At 47.7% G+C, this 20442-nt stretch overlaps 6 protein-coding genes across 6 annotated transcripts; 2 read left to right on the forward strand and 4 right to left on the reverse strand.

Moving 5' to 3' along the window:
* Positions 1-966: 966 nt before the first annotated feature.
* On the forward strand, positions 967-2165 carry N7529_009299 (pectate lyase family protein; the record flags this gene model as incomplete). Its single annotated transcript, XM_057244826.1, has 5 exons — positions 967-1089; positions 1149-1375; positions 1428-1513; positions 1566-1651; positions 1701-2165. The coding sequence occupies 5 exons, from the start codon at positions 967-969 to the stop codon at positions 2163-2165; spliced, it is 987 nt and encodes a 328-aa protein (XP_057093089.1).
* A 716-nt stretch (positions 2166-2881) lies between these two features.
* N7529_009300 (FAD-dependent oxidoreductase) lies at positions 2882-4280 on the reverse strand (the record flags this gene model as incomplete). Its single annotated transcript, XM_057244827.1, has 2 exons — positions 2882-3241; positions 3297-4280. 2 exons carry the CDS (start codon positions 4278-4280, stop codon positions 2882-2884), a joined length of 1344 nt encoding a protein of 447 aa, XP_057093090.1.
* A 1003-nt stretch (positions 4281-5283) lies between these two features.
* Positions 5284-6882, reverse strand: N7529_009301 (uncharacterized protein; the record flags this gene model as incomplete). The annotated part of the gene is made up of 5 exons (XM_057244828.1): positions 5284-5328; positions 5482-5558; positions 5617-6432; positions 6485-6730; positions 6786-6882. 5 exons carry the CDS (start codon positions 6880-6882, stop codon positions 5284-5286), a joined length of 1281 nt encoding a protein of 426 aa, XP_057093091.1.
* Positions 6883-7700: 818 nt separating this feature from the next.
* On the reverse strand, positions 7701-8087 carry N7529_009302 (nuclear transport factor 2 family protein; the record flags this gene model as incomplete). Its single annotated transcript, XM_057244829.1, has 1 exon — positions 7701-8087. One exon carries the CDS (start codon positions 8085-8087, stop codon positions 7701-7703), a length of 387 nt encoding a protein of 128 aa, XP_057093092.1.
* Positions 8088-10056: 1969 nt separating this feature from the next.
* N7529_009303 (purine-nucleoside phosphorylase) lies at positions 10057-11294 on the forward strand (the record flags this gene model as incomplete). Its single annotated transcript, XM_057244830.1, has 2 exons — positions 10057-10170; positions 10221-11294. The coding sequence occupies 2 exons, from the start codon at positions 10057-10059 to the stop codon at positions 11292-11294; spliced, it is 1188 nt and encodes a 395-aa protein (XP_057093093.1).
* Positions 11295-12159: 865 nt separating this feature from the next.
* N7529_009304 (type I polyketide synthase) lies at positions 12160-20160 on the reverse strand (the record flags this gene model as incomplete). The annotated part of the gene is made up of 8 exons (XM_057244831.1): positions 12160-13296; positions 13358-17993; positions 18055-18671; positions 18737-19262; positions 19321-19654; positions 19708-19765; positions 19816-19902; positions 19963-20160. The coding sequence occupies 8 exons, from the start codon at positions 20158-20160 to the stop codon at positions 12160-12162; spliced, it is 7593 nt and encodes a 2530-aa protein (XP_057093094.1).
* Between the last annotated feature and the right edge of the window lie 282 nt (positions 20161-20442).

A 20442-nucleotide genomic window follows, 5' to 3' on the forward strand; every position in this document is an offset into this window, starting at 1 on the left:
TGTGTGTGATTTTTTTTCTTGGAGCAGGGGAGTGAGTCTTTGACGTTTGTGTATCGAGAGCTATTTCGTGTCCGAAGAAATAATCACAATCCTATTACGTCATTTGGCTCGCTAATTCTGTCATGTAGGTGATTCCTCTGTGAATATATACATTGAACTATTGAACATACTAACTATTTCTTTCTATCTACATCAAGTTTTTGGAACTTTCTCAAGGTGCGCTCTCTCAAATAATTTGAACCTTAAGAGAGACGCACTAGCCGAAGATGACCAACTTCCACTTATTTGAAGTCATCAATTGATGGAAAATACTGCCCTTGACGCTTCATGAAATGCCAAGATCGGCACTCTGCGCTGAAACTCCGGCATCCTTGGCGAAATTCGTCACCTTCGCCATTGTAGGGGGGGGGGACGTGTCGAACGTGTTTCAAACCATTGTGGAAGCTTTTCCGGCATGGTCTTGGGCTTAGACTTCACATCGCTTATAATATTTACTCTAATCAAATGAACCAATTTAACAACTTATGCATGAGCTAGTCCCTTGCCCCCGGAGATATTGGGCCCGTGGCAGGGTTTGGCACCTCCCTCCAATAACGCCAAGCTCCATCCTTTGGAGGAAAAACGTGGGCTTAATCTTGGCATTCTTGAAAGTGACCCCTGGAGTGTCACTTTGATACATGATGCGTCGGAGAATTATTGTTGTCATGTCCACCTGTGCGATAGTCGCTCGGGCTAGCCCAGGGGGAGATTATCCATCACGGAGATTTTATCTGCGTCAAGTGCATACGCGTGGCTATGATGGAAGCATTGATGGGCCAATATAACGCTCCAGAACACCTATATAAAGTCCTTTGATGGACTGTGTTATTGGAATATCTTTCAAATATCAAGTCTCGAACTCGTCTGCAAGACATCTCGGAAGCTCAACTCTTTTCTATCCTTCTAAATTTCACTTTTCTGATTGTGATGGCTCCTATTACTAAGTTTGCTGTTGCTCTCGTCGGATGCCTGTCCAGCCTGGCGCTGGGAGCTCCGACTGCAACCAGCAATGACGCAAAGCTTCTGGGAAAACGCGCAAGCATCAACGATGTGAGAATTGATACACTCGAAGAAAACCTGGAACTATCTTCTAATGGAAAGTTGGATAGGCCGCCACGGGATATGCCAGCCAGAACGGCGGCACCAAGGGAGGTGCTGGTGGTACTACAACCACTGTCTCGTCCTACGCTGCTTTTACCTCCGCTGTTTCTGGCGATTCCGCCAAGGTGGTCGTCGTGAGTGGTGCCATCACTCAGACAGCCGATCAGGTTCGTGTTGGAAGCAACACTAGTATCATCGGCAAGGATGCAAACGCCATCTTGAGTGGATTCGGAATGTATGTTCGCCCCGAATCGATGGATTTGCTGGCAGACACTAAATCAATATAGCCTGGTCAAGGAGAAGTCCAACGTCATCATTCGCAACTTGGGTGTGAAGAAGGTACTGGCCGAAAACGGCGATGCCATTGGAATTCGTGAGGATCATATCACAGTCTTGGTCAAGCAACAGACATTAACTTTTCTCAGAATTGTCTACCAATGTGTGGGTTGACCACTGCGATGTCTCTTCTGACATGGACCACGACAAGGATTATTACGATGGACTGATTGATGTAAGCACAACGCTTAAGCAGCGCCCAGGACACTTCTAATTAGAAGCAGATTACCCATGCCGCTGACTATGTCACTGTGTCCAACACCTTCCTCCACGACCACTACAAGGCATCTCTGGTCGGACACTCTGACAGCAACGGCGCCGAGGACACCGGCCACCTGCGCGTTACCTACAGCAACAACTACTGGTACAACATCAACTCTCGCGGTCCCTCCTTCCGTTTCGGTACCGGCCATGTCTACAACAGCTACTACTTGGATGTTGCCGATGGAATCAACACTCGCCAGGGCGCCCAGTTGCTGGTTGAGTCAAACGTCTTCTCCGGAAGCAAGAAGCCTCTTTACTCTACTGACGGTGGCTATGCTGTCTCCAATGACAACGACTTCGGCACAGGGTCTAACACTGCTTCTGCTGGTACCTTGACGTCCGTGCCCTACAGCTACAGTCTGCTCGGATCTTCCAAGGTCAAGAGCGCTGTTGTTGGAACTGCTGGTCAGACCCTTTCCTTTTAAGCGATGCTGCGGGGCAACAGTTGGGAGCAACCAGTAGATTTGCGGGCGAGGTGTGTGGTCTGTTAGTTTGAGCTTTCCCATATTATTTCAGTCTTGATAGTGAGTGGAATTGAAATATCTCTGGTTGCAATCACATCCCAATAGTAGGCCTCAGAGCAGCTAGCGGGTTGGTGTAAAGCCTTCTCGTGTTACTTATCATTCTTGACTGTTGGAATCTTTGATTTCATCTAACCGATAGCAGGATGTTCGCTGTAGTAGCATTGAGACCCGACGACAACGTTTACCTTTGTAGACTGTAAATCCCTCTCTATATCTAAGCGGCCTCCACATTTCATTGCCGAGAATCAATCAATACCTGGAGATGGTAAGTTTCCCCTCCTTCTGTTCGTCTTCGCAACGAGTAAATCTTTACATTTTCTTACTATAAGTGATTCTCAAACAGAACGAAAGAACCTTTGACGGAGTGATATGATGTTGGTCGTCGTAGCCTACTAGATAAGTATCGTCTCATAAGTTCATTGAAGGAAAATTGATTGGTATCTACTTTGATACCAACGATATGTAGTATAAGTATCAAATACGGCCAAATTACTTCATATCTCAACGGCCAATTAAGGACTTGATACAATGCAGATGCAAATGATTACCGGGTATCCATTGATTGAAACTCACACGCTCCATCCATGCAGGCCAACCGAAACTCCACCAAAACTCTTTTATAGGGTTCGTCCTCTCAAAAATGAATTTAAGGACACCAGGTCCTCACTAGGTGCGGGTGTGGGGAGAGCCATCTTGTTTGCGTCAAACTCCCATGCGGCCTCCCGTTCGCTTTCGTGGGATTTGAGATGGAAAGACATCATCCACTCTTTGAGCCTTCCCTCGAAGAGACCCATTTCCCGATTTCGTTCCCACATGCGGCGGGACTCCTTGAAAGCATGGTTGATGGTATCCCGGCGGAGGCTCTCGTACGCGTCAAAGACTTCTGCCAGAGGCTCTGAACGATAGCGCGCCAGAATGCGGGCAAAGAGAATCGCGTCGTCTAGTGCATATGAAGCAGACTCGTCGCGTGGAGGCATCTAAATTGTTGTCAGGTACGAGTCAAACCGAATCCCACTGGTTAGCAAGACTTACCGCATGTGCTGCGTCACCCAACAAAATGGCTCGGTTCGTACACCAGCGTCCGCCTGGACGTACCTGGTATACGGGGTAAAGCATCCAGTCCGCTTTACTTTCGATGATTTCTCGAATGCAGGGAATTCCACATTTACCGAAACGACCCCAAATCTCTTCTCGGAGGGCACATCGAATTCGATGCTGAGTGGCCCGGTCCTGGCCCGGTTCCAGTCGATAACGGCTCAATGATTCTTGGCTAAACTGCACGATCGCAGCAGCGAAAATTTGATCGCAATCACGATCACAATAACTTGCTAGTATGGATCCATGCCTTGAGATATTCAGAGATGATGACTTGAAGTGGATGCGTGAAGAGAGTGAGTCCCTCTCAATTGTGGCCTGTAAAAATGACAACCCCGTGTACTCGGCAGGTCGATCGGCATCCACGAATTGGGTTCGGACCGCCGAGTGGACACCATCACAGCCGATCACCAAGTCACTGATTGCCTCAGTGCCATCCTGGAATTTCAATACAACGCTGTCGTCGAATTCTTCGCCACCGACGACTTTTTTGCCGAAAACGATTTCAACATTATGGGTCCGTTCAACCACTGTCAACATGGCCACCGAAAGAATGATTCTCATCACTCTTCGGCCCTTATATCCGCCATAACCTTCCCCCTTGTGATCGGTGAAGTCGATTGAACCGATCGAACGACCAGACCGCATCGAAAAAAGTTCTATGGCATCCACATCGGCACCTCCCTCGGGACCCATCCGGTCCAATTCATCCAATACCCCCAATTGTGCGAGATGCCGTTGAGCCACAGGTGTGAGATTAATAGCACCACCGGAAGTTGATAATATGTCATGTCGTTCGTATATTGTGATTTGGAGGTCTGGCACGAATGGAGAGAGTTCCTTGGATAAGGCGAGAGCGCATGCGATGCCGGCGATACCTGCGCCAACAATGACGATATTATGAGGGCGAATTGTTTTCATGGCGAGGGTTTGAGCATTGGCGGCGAAAATTAAGAGTCAGGATCGGCAAAGTGCCGAGAAGGAGAAGAAAGACAAAGAATTCCGACTTGGCACAAACTGAAGATTTTTTTCTTCCTGTACAATCTCACGTTATTAATATAAAAACAAGAGAAGCTGGACCCCGGGATCTGAAGAAAATAATGAAAATCAACAAGTTCGGCCGGACAGGAGATCATTCGGGCCTATTTATTTCAATTGTACCCGTGGTTCCGAGGTGGAGTCTTCGTGTCACTGTGACCACCATATGAGTGATCACATACATAAGAATATATACTTTAGAAAGCTGAACTGTTTAGATAGGAGACGTGGTGCTTGGACTGTAAGCATTGAGTGGTGCCCCGTCGTACATGCATACAGGTTCATATAAGATATGAGAGAACAGAGAAATGTGAGTAATCAGAAAGGAGCAAGACGGTATATCAATTTTGACAGCTGCGTTTGTACTTTATTTGACTTTCCACTTGTATTTGATCAATTGATCCTTGTTTTCCAATTGGTCAATTTGTTTTGTTCTAATCCGGTTCCCCGCCACAACCTTGGAACTTCTACCTAGTCCCACTGAGTCCTATGGTACAATCCGTTCAGTGTCCAACATCGTAACTTCCATCTATACTTCTCTTTTCTCTCTTCTCTTCTACTTCTCTTCCACGGAGATTTCTGTTACTTTTTGAACTCCAATTGTGATCGAGTCTGAGCGTTTACTTCTTAAATTTCCTGCTTCTAGCCTGTTGATCCTCTTTTCGTCCTTTCGTCACACTAAGCTTAGTGGGCCTTGCAGGTTTTTTCTTCTTCTTTCTTTACTCGACTCCATTTAGCTTTCAATCCCAAACACCGGTCTCTCTGCAACGTCGGAAATCGCTCGTTCTCTTTTCTTTTCTCTTGTTTTGTTTCTCTCTTCTTTTTGAATATCATTCTATAACCCCACATCGTGTATTTCTTGCAGCCCGTTGGGGCACGGACGACTTCAAATTCCAAAATGCGACGAAGGAGCAAAATCCGCACATCCCCGCTAGTCACATTAGCGCCGAGACTTGAGGAATTCGGACAGGGGGATAAACTACTTACCCAATGCACAGTTTATTCCATAGTATCCGATATGTTCCGTGCCATATCCCGACAAAATGGGCCCAATGAACATCCCCAAGGTCCAGCTCATACTCACTACCGAAATTGCTCGGGAATACCCCCCGTTACGTCCAAAGATCCCGGGGTTCTCCCCTTGTATCTCATCCACAGCGTCTGCAAGATTTGTTAACACTCGAGGATCAAGGGTCAAGACTGACATTCGGAGACTTACGAATGGCTTCCATCATACCCACTCCATTCAGTAAGCAGATCACAATCCCAGCACCACTGACAGCGGCACTGTATATGACCGGGCCGATCTGCCCTTGATTTGCCCAAGGAAACCGTTTATCCCCCGGTATCCCAATGAGCCACAGAAAAGGTACAAGAAGTGCAAATCCAATCGTGGTTGGGTGCCGAGTACCCACCCGGTCCTTCAGCCAACCGAGAGGAACGCTTAGGAACACCCCGGGACCCTGGAAAACGGCAAACAAAAGTCCGGACGGCAAAGATCCCCACCCAAACGTGTCACGCACATGAAGCGGGAGTGTCGTGTCGAAACTTGCATTTAGAATGGCGAAACACACATAACTGATCACACCGCCAAGGAAGCGACCGTTGGTAAACAGGCACCAATAGAACTGAATTCCAGTTCTCTCGTCAATAAGGGCCTCTTCTTCTCTCACTTCCTCTGACTGATTCAAGGGTGGCAAAAGAGCATCTCTCTCCGTGTCTTGCTCAATCGGCCTCGTGTCAACCGGTTGATGGTCATTTGGCAGACGCTCTATCATCAGACATCGCAGAATCACATCAAAGATGACGACCAAAAGCACACTGGACCAAGCCACCCAGTACCCACCAAGATCAAATAAGACACCAGCGACAAGTGGGCCACCCGAGGTACCCACGGCAATGGCGACAGTCACAATGCCATACATCTTGCCCATGTCATCAGCCGGGACGTTTTCCGCAAGAGTTGCAAAGCCTACAACCCAGAGAGAGCTACTAGCAACAGACTGTACCAGCCTTCCTGCAAAAAGCGTGAAGACTGTTCTTGTTAAACATCAAATAACCTAAGCATACACGTTCAAAGCACCGACCTGAATTTGCCAAAGCGAGTATCAAAGAACCCAGCAATGCGCCAGCAAGGCCAGCTAACAGCCATAGTCGTTTGGCACCCGAGCGATCGGCATGCGATCCGATCAATGGACTGGCTACGACCATGACCAGCGCACTCTCCGATAACAAGGCAGTGCTTATGCGCTGAGTGAGAGAATTATCCAGCCCCAAACGATGCTCCAATACGTAAGGGAGAAGTGGTACCAGGAATCCATACATGTACATATCTAGTGGCTGGATTAAGAGATGCTCACTCCGTTATGTTACGCTTGTGTAGCTTACCGGCGAGTAAAGCGACTGCCATGGTCGCGACGATAAAATATACGGACGATCGCCATTGAAACCCCCATGGCTTGTTACGATCTAGAGGAACATTCATGGCGTTCCTTCTGATGTGTGTTGTGTCCCGAATAAAGACAAGAAAGCAAAGAAAGTGCTCTGGGGACATTGACAAGAGCCTGGGCAGACCACCCTGCTTGGGCAAGATTTATTAAACCGGCGGGTACAGCGCTGCAGATCAATCGATGCATCGTGTATGGCAAATCTCTTTTCATTCCTTGTTTAATGATCGTATCGCCGGTCGAAACGTTCATGGCCCAGTTCCCTACAATGTATATTCATACTTCAACGATTACCAATACGGAGTGCAGAGTACAGATGGCTGATTTAGACATTCTAAAACTTCTTCCAATTAATATCTATCGCACTGGATTATAATTTTGCATCTCAATTTGCTGTGTTCGCAGGGTTTGCGGAGCAAGGAGGCCGAGCCATGCATTGCGCTATTGAGGACTTGCATTAAAACCGCCCACCAGACAGATGACATAAATTTAAGGCATCCAATAAATCTCAAATGAATCTGCACTACAGCCAATTGGAATCCGAAGCATTGCGGAGTGTCCCATAGTAATTCCGATCGCAGTGTAGACCGTGCTCTGTGTCCATCTGGCATCTACGACGATCAGTCTTTTTAGCGCAACTACTTTTGTTATAAAGTTGCTTCAAATTTCGATTCCAAATGAAAACTTCTGAACTCCCGGTTAAATTCAATCATGCAACATGGCATTAAAGATTCGTTGACTCGTGATGCGTCGCATCATATCAATTAAATACACGTTCGCCGGTCGCCAAACGCATCCTCCCAGTTTGTTTCATCCCAAAATGTATAGCCCAAAGTTGTATAACAAATTCATCCTATCACAGCAAAGTTTCCTGGTGGGCAGCAAGTGTCCACTCTCCATCGGAGCCCTGACTCCAAGTCGTCGAGCTCGTCGCAATGTATTCTTTCTTCCCTCTTGTAGCGCGGACCTTGCATGTGACCACGCCGGCCATTAAATCGACAATGATAACTCGGACTTGCTCGAACTGATAGGCATCGAATCGGTGGAATGGTGGCCGAACCATCTTCTTAAAGTACTCTTCATCTTCGAGGGTGAGGATTTCCCTTCGAGGGAACATGAAGTTTGCTTCGGGGTTGCTGAGTTTGAAGATCGCTGGTGCAGGATCTGCAGATGTAAGTGCAGTCCATAGGGCACGTTCTTTATTGAGGAGATCTTCGCGGATACGCTCGTGCATTGACGGCATGATGGTTGTAGTAGGGCTTGGCCGAGGTATCGGGAGACAAGAGGAGTATGTGATCGAGAGGATGATCGAGAGGAAGAGCGAGGGCCACACTGTCGGGATGTTGCGAGATGAACAAAAAATATAATATCTTGAATACCAAAGATCAAACCTTTCCAAATGAGCGCCAGGCCTTGATTTTATTGTTGGAACACCTTTATAGATTAAAATGACGTCAGATGACGTTGAAAGCCCACGACGATTTAATCTCCGGGGATCAGCATATCCTGTCATGGCCTGTCACTACATTCAATGGACTCTGTCACTCGGTTTGTTCTATTCTAGTCCTTGACATGCGTCATGCCCCACGTCTAACGTCTTCCGTCGCACGGTGGCTTAAAAGCCCCCGCGTCACTGATTCTTCCCCATCAACGTGATACAAGAGACTATGTCGTTCACTCTTCTCACAAGACTTAGGTATTTAGATTGCTGCTTGTGGTATTCTATCCACATATTTTTGAGAAAAAAGCAATTCGGGAGTTGTGTGAAACTAAATACTTGGTATGCACATGACACAGAACAATGAACTCGCTATCAGTCCAATATCCAGTAGGCACAATATCCAGTGCCTAGGTAGGGAGCTGATATATAGACAAAAAAAGAAGAGAATTAGCACGGTGATCCTAGTTAGACAATGTTGTTTGTATGCTGAAGATTTTGAAAATTTTGACACAATTTTCAAGTTGCGCGTAGTGAAACCCATGGTTTCATAACCCTGGATTTCATCGAGCACTAACGAAGCCTATTTAACTTCTATATGCAAACTACATACATTATTAATCGTGAAGGCAAAAAACTTGAATGTCCGTCAGATTCGAAAATTTGAAACATGGTACAGAATGAGAACCATGGAACAAGGCCTAGACCCCTGATCCCCTTGTCTATACTTGGATTCTTTTTTGAATATGTTCCATCATTCTACATCAGCAGCCTTCCAGGAAAAGAAAGTGACAATACATCCTCTACTTCATTGACTGATTGTGCTATACCATAAATGGAGTATACCGCCGCCTATCGGCGCTTAAGTAGTATTAGGGGAAAGTTCCCTGGTCTGTGCTTTATGCGGCAACCATCTCTAAGGATCATGGGTTCAAAGTGATTGCGAGTTTTAGGGAAATACTTTGTACAGTTCCAAGGTTCTACCTATATTTATAGGTAAAAATGAGCAAATTAAAGGCAAACGATCCTATTTCACCTATTCCGCCTCTCCTGGTTCAGTTTTCCATAGCTTGATACCCACGTATGTAGGTAACTTTCTCCGCGTGTAATTTAGGCATTGAGTGCCACCTTAATATGCATTAGTTCCAAAGTTATACCTCTTTTCAAATGTTATCTGTGAAGCATAGTTATCTATGTTCCTCCTTTATATCTCTGAGTTGGTACGTAATGTGAATCATTTAAAAAGATAGTGCGGATGAGATTGACACTTCCGTCCATCCCTAACTACATTCGTATGGATCTAACTAGATAGGTGAACGCACTCTAAATCTGCCGCAATGCTTATATATTGAAACCCATATATCTATGCAATAAGAGTGGACCGGCAAGCTCCGATTAACAAAAAAAAGAAAAAATTCGAGATAAGCCAAAAAGCACTGATAAGCGGTGCACCATTTTTTATCCAAATAAACCAACTAACTACATGTAGACATCAACAATTGCTTCATATCGTCGGGGAAATTTATCCCCTTGACCGAAAAGTGCCAATCGGAGAACTGACGGTGGTCCGATTTATAAGTTGTGTGCGACATCACATACAACATTGTACTCGACAATGTTGATCTTGTCCCGATCCGGCATCACGATGCCCACTTTATCGGGCGATGGTCCCTCCCTAGCGCGAAAGGCGTAACAAATTCTTCGGGCCTACAAATAAGAAGCTTTGCCACATGCAGGTCCGAAAAGCCCTCAACAATCTGTACAGCTTTTCACCATGCAGCTCCTTCAAACATTGGCGGCTTCGTTGCTGCTTACCACTAGCGCGCTATGTGCCGGAGCTACTGGAACTACGAAGGCCTTTGCCCCCAAGGTCTTTATTGTCTCAATGGTATGCGTTCTCACCTCAAGCACCCACATCGTCGCTAACGAAATGCCAAGTTTGAGCCAGAAGCTGCAGCATGGTGGAATATCCCTGAGTTCGACTTGTTTGCTCACAATATCACCATCCCTGGTCTCTCGCCTCTGTTCCCCGATGTCCACTGCACTGAAGACTACGAAATCTGCCAGCTGATCACCGGTGAATCCGAAATCAATGCTGCCACAACCGTCACCTCCGTTGCTTTCTCGCCCCTGTTTGATCTCACTCAGACATACTTCTTCGTTGCGGGTATCGCGGGCGTCAGTCCCAAGAAGACCACCACTGGATCCGCAACCTTTGCTCGGTACGCAGTTCAGGTCGCTCTCCAGTATGAGATCGATATTCGGGAGCTGAACAGCTCTTACTCCACCGGCTATATCCCCCAGGGCGCAGACTTCCCCGGCCAGTACCCCACCAGCATCTACGGCACCGAGGTCTTCGAGGTCAACGCCGAGCTGCGCACCATCGCTGCGAACTTCGCGCGCAAGGCAAACCTGTCCGACTCTGCCACCGCGCAAGCATACCGCCGTCATTACAAGACCCCCAGTGGGAAGTACAAGGCTGCTACCTTACCTCCTAGCGTTGTCGAGTGTGATGTCGCGACGTCCGATGTCTACTACAGCGGGAACATCCTCGGCTCTGCATTTGAGAACACCACCAAGGTCCTGACCAACGGCACTGGCGATTATTGCGCCAGCGCCCAGGAGGACAATGCCACCCTTGAAGTCCTTCTCCGCTCCTCGGCTTATAAGTTGACCGACTTCTCCCGCATCATCATCATGCGCACCGCATCGGACTTCGACCGCCCATACCCCGGCTCCTCAGCCACCTTCAACCTGCTCTACTCTGACCAAGGCGGATTTGAACCCGCTCTCGAGAATCTGTATGTTGCCGGAATCAAGGTCGTTGAGGGTATCTTGGAAGGTTGGAACACCACTTTTGCTGCTGGTGTGAAGGCTAACAACTACATTGGCGACATCTTCGGAACTTTGGGCGGTGTTCCTGATTTCGGTCCTGGACGCAAGCAGGCCTTGATTGATGGCGGTGCGTACCGCAAGCGCAGCATCCAAAAACGCTTCCAGCGTCGCGCTTGAATATACTCATAATCTATGTATATCATGTCTTGCATTGCGAAAATTTAGATTTAGATAGTTCAACGACCCTCTGAAATATCATCTTCTCATAGTTACATACATTCATTGGCTGCCCAGACGCCACCCCTCGCCTCCACTCGAGACATGTGCAGATGTAGCATCCTTCAAAAATGAAAATAAATCCAATTGCGCGCTTTCCATCCGCACATGAATCACGCCTTTGATCCCTGAGTAAAACTGAGCTCGTCCCATAGTATTACATAATCATCAAACTCACTCCGGACTCACTGAGCATCACCTGATCATTACATAAGCCAGTTGAACCTGCTCCCTGAGCCGGGTTCCAGCCCGGGTTCCAGCTGAGTGCTCCCTAAGCAATTTTAAAGAGCAGGTAAGTCAGCAGCTCACCCCACCTGGGCAGTCAAATGCATTATTGTAGCTCCATCCTAATGCAGTCATTCATCGAGCACTCTTAACCGTTGTCCCCTTAACGACAGGCCAGCGTCATTAATGTAGCGGCGGTCGATCCTAGCTATTTACTGCCATGCGAGGGTATGCAGAGGATAGGAAAGGAGACTAGTGATGTAATATTTTATATAATAGGGTAAGGTCAAAGTGCTCGTTTTAGTTGGACAGTGCGCATTTTGTGATTCTCCCTTTCTAAATGCGGATAGTAGTCTTTTAGAAGCACAGTATCGAAAATAGCATTCCAGGTTAGTGGTTCTGATTATTTAAGTCAAAGGAGACAAGTTCAAAGGGACCCTGTATCTCAAAAGTGGTAAGTTGTGTGCAATGGAATAGCAGCCTGAGAAATGGAAGGACACAGCAGGAGGGAATGAATACAGGATAAGTCAACCCACAGCTATCACTCCGTCTTAGACCAAATTTGATCCACAATTGTCCCAGTCAATGCCGAGAGCGACTGACTCGTAGTTAAATCGAAGACACTGATAACGGCCCCGGCGCTTTGGACAATCCAGCTGCGCAACTCCACTGCGACCAGGGAGTCGACACCATATTCTGCTAACGGCAACTGAATGCTGATGTCTGACTCTGGAATCATGAACAAGCTAGAAAGCTTGACTATAAGGGCATGATTGATGAATTCCACAGCAGCTGAGCGTGAGCTGCTAGAAGTCAAACCTTCTTTGAGCGAAATATTATCGCTGGTGCCATGTCTTTGCAAAGCCGAATCAGAGCTCTTATACCGCAATAGGCCAGCAAAACGAGCTTCCTTTCTCCAGGAAAGGTCCTCATGATTGGAGAATGGTGCAATCCCGCTCAAGATCTGAGCCGAACCTGGTTTCCGCAGTGGGCGATGGATGGCTGCCTGGAAGAGATGTAGAATCTCCTCTTCTTCGTGGGCACGGAACCCTACTCTCTCCAGATGGTCGGCAACACCCTCTTGGTTAGCCGCGACACCAACCGACTTCACGCTGCCGAGATTTATCGATATGCCAGGAAGGCCCCTAGCGGCACGGTAGTTGGCAAGTGAGTCCTGGTACGTACATCCTGCGGTATAGTTCGCCTGGGATGGATTTCCTAGGATACCGGTCGCGGAGGATAAGGTAATAAAGAACTGAAGGTCCGGACTTTGAAACTGGTCATGGAGGTTGAGACTGCCAATCACCTTGGGATTCAAAGCCGATTCCCATTGCGCGTAGGTCATATTTTCAAACAAGGCATCTTGCAAAATCATAGCCGCGTGTACCACACCTCTTATCGGCGGCATCTCATCCTCGGTCTGTTGGACCATGTGCTGGATGTCTGATGCGTTTGAAACATCACATTGCCGCGCCACACAAACCGTTCCTGTCCCGCGGAAGGTTTCTAGGAATGAATCGAAATCTGAACTCTGCGCATGTCTTGAGGCTAGAATAATAAATTTGGCTCCTCTTTGAGCCATCCACTGCGCCAAGGAACGTCCAATGCCACCCAAGCCGCCCACTATGAGGTATGAGCTGTCCGGGGAAAAGAGAATTCCATCGCGCCGAGGAATTACCTGGTAATATAGGTCAGTGCTCTCTTCATTGGTTTGTTTATTAAAATTCATATATACTTACATTCACCCGATCTTCTGTATCCGCCTTCACCACGATCTTGCCAATGTGCTTGCCTGCTTGCATGGTGCGAAATGCTTGAGGGAGATCTGAAATAGAAAACGTGGTGATCGGCGTACGCGGACTGATATCTCCTTCTTCAATCATTCGAAGGACGGTCCTCAGGATGCGAGAAACCTTCTCGCCTTTGTAGTTCCCAAGGTGCACTAAATCCATAGCGCAGAAGGAAACTGAACGACCGAAGTTCGCCATTTCAAGCTGACGATTTTGCTGGATGTCTCGTTTCCCGATCTCCACAAAGCGACCTAGCATCGCAATACAATCCCAGCTTGCCTGGAGGAGCTTCCCAGACAGCGAATTCAATATGACATCAACTCCCCTACCGTTGGTAATTGACATGATTCCTTGCGCGAAGGAAGTGTCCCTACTGGAGTAAATGTGGTCAAAGGGGATCTCATAGGTATTATGCACGAAGTCACGCTTTTTTGGAGAGCCGACGGTGACAAAAATCTCGGCACCAATGTGTTGTGCAAGACTTATCGCGGCCTGACCAACACCTCCTGCCGCGGCGTGAATTAGAATTGTCTCACCTTTCTCAAGATGCGCGATTTCTATCAAGGCGTGATAAGCGGTGATGTATATCATTGGAATTGAGGCTCCCAGTTCAAAAGGCATGTCATCTGGCAGATGTGCGACGGAGGTCGAAGGAACCTGCACTCGATTTGCCCAATGTCCTGCTGTCATCAAGGCACACACCCTGTCCCCAACTCTGAATTTGTGGGTAGAAGCTTCATCCACCGCAATGACAACGCCTGTGCATTCAAAACCCATGAATCCTTCTTGCATCTGGCCCATGGCAACAAGCACATCCCGGAAGTTGAGCCCAAATGCGTGTGGTATAATCTCCACCATGCCATCGGCAAGTAGTGGATCGGGTCCACCGCTGAAAACCAGACTATCCAGGTTGCCGGGGGATTTTGCCTCTAATCGAAGGTATGTGGATTTTTGGTGGAAGCATTGAGCTTGGGTCTCGGGTTCCGATATCTGCTTTGCTATAGCCAGATTTTGCTCGTAGTCCTCGCAAATTCGAGGCACAAGAATCTGACCTTGCCGCTCCGCAAATTCGTATTCCGTTCTTTGCACCTTCCAGGAATCAGCAAAAGTGTTCTTTAGGATTTGGACAATTGCTCTGGTGGCTTGCGGAGTCCAAGAATCAGAGACCGGATCCAAGTCCAGAGATATATAACGCTTGCTGGGATCTTCCAAACGCAACGTTCGGAGAAACCCAGTGACCAGAGCAGATAAAGGAGACTCGCAGTTCATAACACCCCCTCTGGTGATCCAAAGGGCATATTGACTTGCTCCAATAAGGGATTTTAGGTTATGGAATTCATCCACTGTCAATTGGTTCAGACTGGGTTGATCAAGGTCACCCAAGTATATGAAAGCATCTGCCCGGATCTCGGGCTGGCCCATGGAATGAACCGAACAATCTAAGAGGGTTGTTGTTTGAATCAACTGTGTGAGATCATTTACCCATTCTGGTGGAGGCGCTTGTTTCGAGGGAAGAATGACGGCGATATTGGCTCGGGGCGGGGACTCAAGCTCAACGCTGGCAGTCGCCATCATGACACTCATGACATACTCCTGTCGATTCTCGCAGTCGCCGACTTCAATGTCTAGTCCTCCAAATCCAGATCTATCGAGAAGTGACGTCCAGGAATCCACCGTGAGCGTTGGAGAAAGCATTCTCTCGGGCTCTTCGCTCAACCACCATCCTGGAAGAGTTCCAAAAACCATTTGGATGTCCACTTCGTCTTGTGTGCTCTCCACCAAAATCAGGCGGCCACCGGGTTTTAGTAGCTTTCGGACATTTTGCATGGTCCTTTGTATGTTTTTGGTAGCATGGAGAACCTGGCAGGCCACGACAAGATCGTAAGTGCCGATTTTAAAGGACTGACTTTCTGGGTCTTCTTCGATATCGAGCTTCAAATAGTTCATTCGTCCATTCAACGACCCAAATCTCTCTCGGGCTGCTTCAAAGAAGCCTGCTGAGATATCGGTGAAGTCATACTGGGCGAGCTTGGGGTTTGGCATGTTTTCGTCGGCTGCACCCAGCGCTCGGAGGACAGGAGCGGTGCACACGCCAGTTCCTGCGCCGATTTCAAGCACCCTCGACCGAGGGTTGGTGTGAGCGAATAACGTGACCAGCTTCTCAACCTGGTCAAGGGATCGACGCAGCTTTAATGCATTCTCATAGTACCGATCAAGAAGGCTATCTTCCATCATCAAAGTAAGTGGCTCGACTTCCTTTCGGAGAATCGACATCATCTTAGCGCCCACTCGACAAAGCATTTCTCCGTTGATACTCTGGCTTGACACTTCCTCAAGCAAGGAATTTTTCTCCTCGGGGGTTGAAAGACTCCATTTGACAGGAGATGATTCGTGGGCGTGTTTCATCCAGTCAAATAAGCGTTTATGGTGCCACTCTAGCTTGGATTGATCTTCTTCGGTGAGTGATTGGAGAACCTCTTCTGATATGTAAAAGACAGCTCGGGCCAGGTTTCCCATAATCACTGACTCGTTCGGGTCCATCTTTGCGGCCAGCTGGTAGTGCAATTTATCCTTCGTCAAAAATGAAAGATGACCTCCCCATGTGGTCTTTAAACAAAGAGTTGGATCAAGCTCATGATTTTCAATGGGTTCCCGGTCAATTGACCGGCACAGCATCCCTTCAACCTTGATTAGGGCAGTTGGCGGAGTGGCGCCGTCTACTGTCACATCCAGTGAGGCTTCGAATCCTTCGGAAGTTGTCTTATCAACATGCACTGAGGTTTTGAAAATGGAGTGCGGAATGATTTTCAAGTCGGAGGAGACATATAGGCTTTTGACAAAGATCGGGATCGTAAGGCCCATCTGCTTCAGTTTGGCGAGAGGTATAGCCGAATAAACCGCATGAAAGGCCGTGTCCAAACTAATTGGATGAATCAAAAGGTCGGATTTGTGCGTTAGTGAGGTGTTGCAAGCGATTTCCGGCACGGAAAATGTGGCAAGGGACATTGATTCAGTGGCTCGAATGTCCTGCAAATTTCGAAACAAAGGGCCAAACGTAGGGCCAATGTCTTGAAGCGAGTTGTAGTAGTGCTTCGGGCTGATCTTCCTCAAATGGTGACCGCCATGGCTGATCTCTTGGCTCAGCAAGGAAGATTGATTGATTTGTTTCGCCGTCTCTGAGCTTGCACATATAAATCCTCTACAGTGCTCAGTCCACACTCCTTCGAGGCTTAGGGAATAGACATGGAACTTGTCTCCCTTCTTAAAATTCAGATTTTCATCATCGGCCTTTCGAATGAGTAGCTGGAGATCAATCCCCTCCGTAGTATCAGGAATAACAAGAGCTTTTAAGAGTTCGACATCTCGTAGCTCATAGCCACCCTGTGAGCCTGACACTGTTGGGTATATTTGTGAAAATGCCTCAATGGCCAATGCCACAAACCCTGCACCAGGAAAAACCATCTGAGACTGGAGCAAGTGATCTCTCAGCCATGGCATCTCTGACACACGGATGCGGTGGCGCCATGTAGGCTCCGTTGGGACTGATCCGACTAGTCGAGTTCCAAGAAGGCCATGGGCCTCATACTCACACACCCGCTCTCTTTTATGAAGTGGCGACTCGTACCAGTAGCCAACTGAATGGTTCCAAGGGTATGCAGGCAGGTCGTAAATGACACGCCGCACTTTGGAGCCGGTGGGAAAGCTGACGGCTTCTAAATTCACATCATAGCCTCTAACTTTTAGTAGACACGCAACACCTTGCATCGTCTTAACAGCATCTTGCCCCCGAGATAAGCACGTAGCATAGGGGATATCCAGATTTTCCAGTCCAGGTAGACTCAGTATCTGTCGAATAGGTCCACCTAATGCTCCATGTGGACCTATTTCGATGAGCATGTCGATATTCTGCTCTTTTGTTTCTCCTCCAATTATCATCTCGCGTAGGGAGTTTTCGAACAAGACTGGTTTTGTCATGTTGTCCACCCAATGTGCTGGGCCTAGTTCGCGGGCAGATTCCAGCAAACCTCCTGTCACGGGCGAAGAAAACAAGATGCCATCAAAGCTGCCACCCACTTGGAGGTGCTGGCTCAAGATTCTTTCGTATTCACAAGCCATTGGGCTCATGTGATGTGAATGATAGGCACATCCTACCTTCAGTTTGCGAGCAAAAATACCATCCGCTGCAGCCATTGCTTCTATCTCATCAATGGCATCAACATCCCCTGAAATAGTCACACTCGACGGGCTATTGAAACAGGCAATCATGGCTCTACCAGATGAAACACGCTGCAGATACTTGCCAGCCACTTCCTTTCCATCGCCAAGAGCGAGCATACCACCACGGCGATCGGAAGCCTCCAGAAGACTGTTGCAAAGGTAACCTCTGAAGTAAGCACAGACCATGGCTTCCCTGAAGGTGAGAGCGCCGGCAGCATAAGCAGCGGAAATCTCCCCGCTAGAATGACCTGTCACGGCAGTGGGTGAGACTCCCCAACATACTAGAAGACGAACAAGGGATATCTGAATGGCCACACATAGCGGGAAACTCAAATATGGCTCATTGATTTTGGTGGTCTTCTCATCCCTAAGTAGTTCATCTGTTTTATTATCTGTCAGTAACGATCATTACATGCGCCTGGGGTTACCTGCCTACAAGCCCCCAAGAAGCCCCCAGTTCGCCAAGACAAGAGTCAGCCTCTTTTAGGGATCTCAAGAATGTTGGATAGGTTGACATCAACTCTCGGCCCATGGCAAACCACTGGGCACCCTGTCCGGTGAAGACAAATCCCACTCGAGGAGGGTGCACGGATAAAACTGGACTTGTTCGAGGATCCGTAAAACCGTCCATGACTTCTTTCAAGGTTTGGGCTGAAATAGCAACTCGCCATCGGAAATCGGAACGTCTTTTCGTTAGTGTATGGGAAAGATCAGCCAGGCTCCATGTGGGAGCCCTTCGCATTTTCTGGATGTAGCTAATCAAGTTTTCCACCATCGCCTTTGCAGTAATTTCCTCCTTGGCACTAAGCACGAAGATGTGTCGGCTGGTTTCGTCGGAGGAGAGAGTGAAGTTTCTAAGAGTATCCGCCAATCCATTGATTTCAACACTCCCGTGTCCAAAATTCTGAACATGAATCGATCCCCATGGACGGCAATGATAACCATCTTCAATGATCACATGAGCATTGGTACCTCCGTATCCGAAGTTGCTGATCGACACACGTCGAGGTTTGTGGCTTGGCCAGGTAGTAAGTGCGACAGGAGCCTAATTTATTTAAGGTCAATACTTTCGAGGAGGCAAAGGCTACAATCAACTCTCGTCGGACTCACTTGCAGTTTCAGGCTGTGAAAATCGATAGCCGAATTTGGAACATCAAAGCTGGCACTAGGGGGAATCAAACCCCGTTCCAGCATCATGCAAGTTTTGATAATAGACGCAAGACCGCTGGCACTTTCCATGTGACCAAGATTTGCCTTGATTGACCCGATAAACAGTGGATCATCAAGTGAACGATGCTCACCAAATACCGTACCAATTGCATTTGCCTCTGTCTGGTCGCCGGCAATCGTTCCTGTTCCGTGAGCCTCAACGTAAGCTGTATCCAAAGGATCTAACCCGGCGAGAGAGTAACAAGTGCGAATCAAATCTTCTTGAGACTCCTGTGATGGAGATGTGATGGTAGAAGTCTTTCCATCCTGATTCACAGCGGTTTCCCGAATTACAGCACGGATTGGATCGCCATCACGGACGGCTTCGGAAAGTGGCTTGAGTACAAGACTAGAAATACCATCACCACGCCCATAGCCCGAGGCACGACTGTCAAAAGAATAGGACTTTCCTTCGTCGGATAGAAATCTGATTGACAGATGTCAGTACCTGAATGTGGAAATTTATACCAAAAGCGACGACTCACCCGAGGTTTGACAGAGAAATGAACATGTGAGGATTCAACATGATATTAGCACCTCCGACTAGAGCCATCTTCGATTCTCCTGACCGTAGACTTTGACATGCTAGATGTAGAGCTACCAGACTAGTTGAACAGCCCGTATCCACCGTCAAACTGGGCCCGCGAAGGTCAAAGAAGTGGGAAATGCGATTGGAAAACATGGCAGCACCGTTTCCTGTTAGAAAGTACCTGGGGATGTTGTCGGCATCTTGCATCAGACTGTCGTGGTAGTCTCTGAAACACGCGCCAGAGAACACGGATGTTACGCTCCCGGCCATCTGTGTGATAGTGATACCCGCTATCATATTCTTAGCACGACTTGGCTCCAACGAGAATCAAATTTGCACGTACCACTTTCCATAGCTTCGTAAACAGATTCAAGTTGCATGCGGAGTTGCGGATCCATATCCTGTAAAGCTTAGACTCCCAATTTCCATGTTGTACTCTGCTAGAACATACATTTGCCACTTCAGCAGTATAGTTGAAGAACGAAGCATCAAAAAGAGATACATCTTCGTCCAGAAAGTGACCCCCCTTTGCGTTGGTCTATTAAGATACACATTAGATTTAGGCAAGTCATAGCTGAAAGTAGGCTTGGGCTTGTACACTGCCTATCTTGTCTCCCTGTGGGTGATAGAATCTGTCCAAGTTGAAGCGGGATTCCTTTGTCTGCGACCAAGTATTGCGGCCATTGGCACAAACCTGCCACAGCTTCTCCGGTGTAGTTACATCCCCGGGGAATTTGCAACTCATTCCAATTATGGCAATCGGCATTGTTTGAGGAGGAGCCACCACGGAAGGCATGTTGTCTTTCTTGTAATGGATTTTCTCTGGAAGGAATTATTGGATTTGTTTGACTTGAAAGACCAAACTTCCTAAGCCGGAAACCGCTGTGTATTATATTCTCCTGGCTAAGTTCTATATAATCATTCTAATAAAGTGGGTCTACGAGATATGAGAAAACAAGAGAGATCAGCGAGACCCAAGGCTCCCCAAACAGCACGTACAATTATGAAGTCTCAAGGAACATCACCGATATATCATTCTTTGGGTAATACACTGGGGTAACACAACGGCAGTTCTATC

Source organism: Penicillium soppii, assembly GCF_028829465.1.
Source record: "Penicillium soppii strain IBT 18220 chromosome Unknown utg000007l, whole genome shotgun sequence".
NCBI lineage: Eukaryota > Fungi > Ascomycota > Eurotiomycetes > Eurotiales > Aspergillaceae > Penicillium > Penicillium soppii.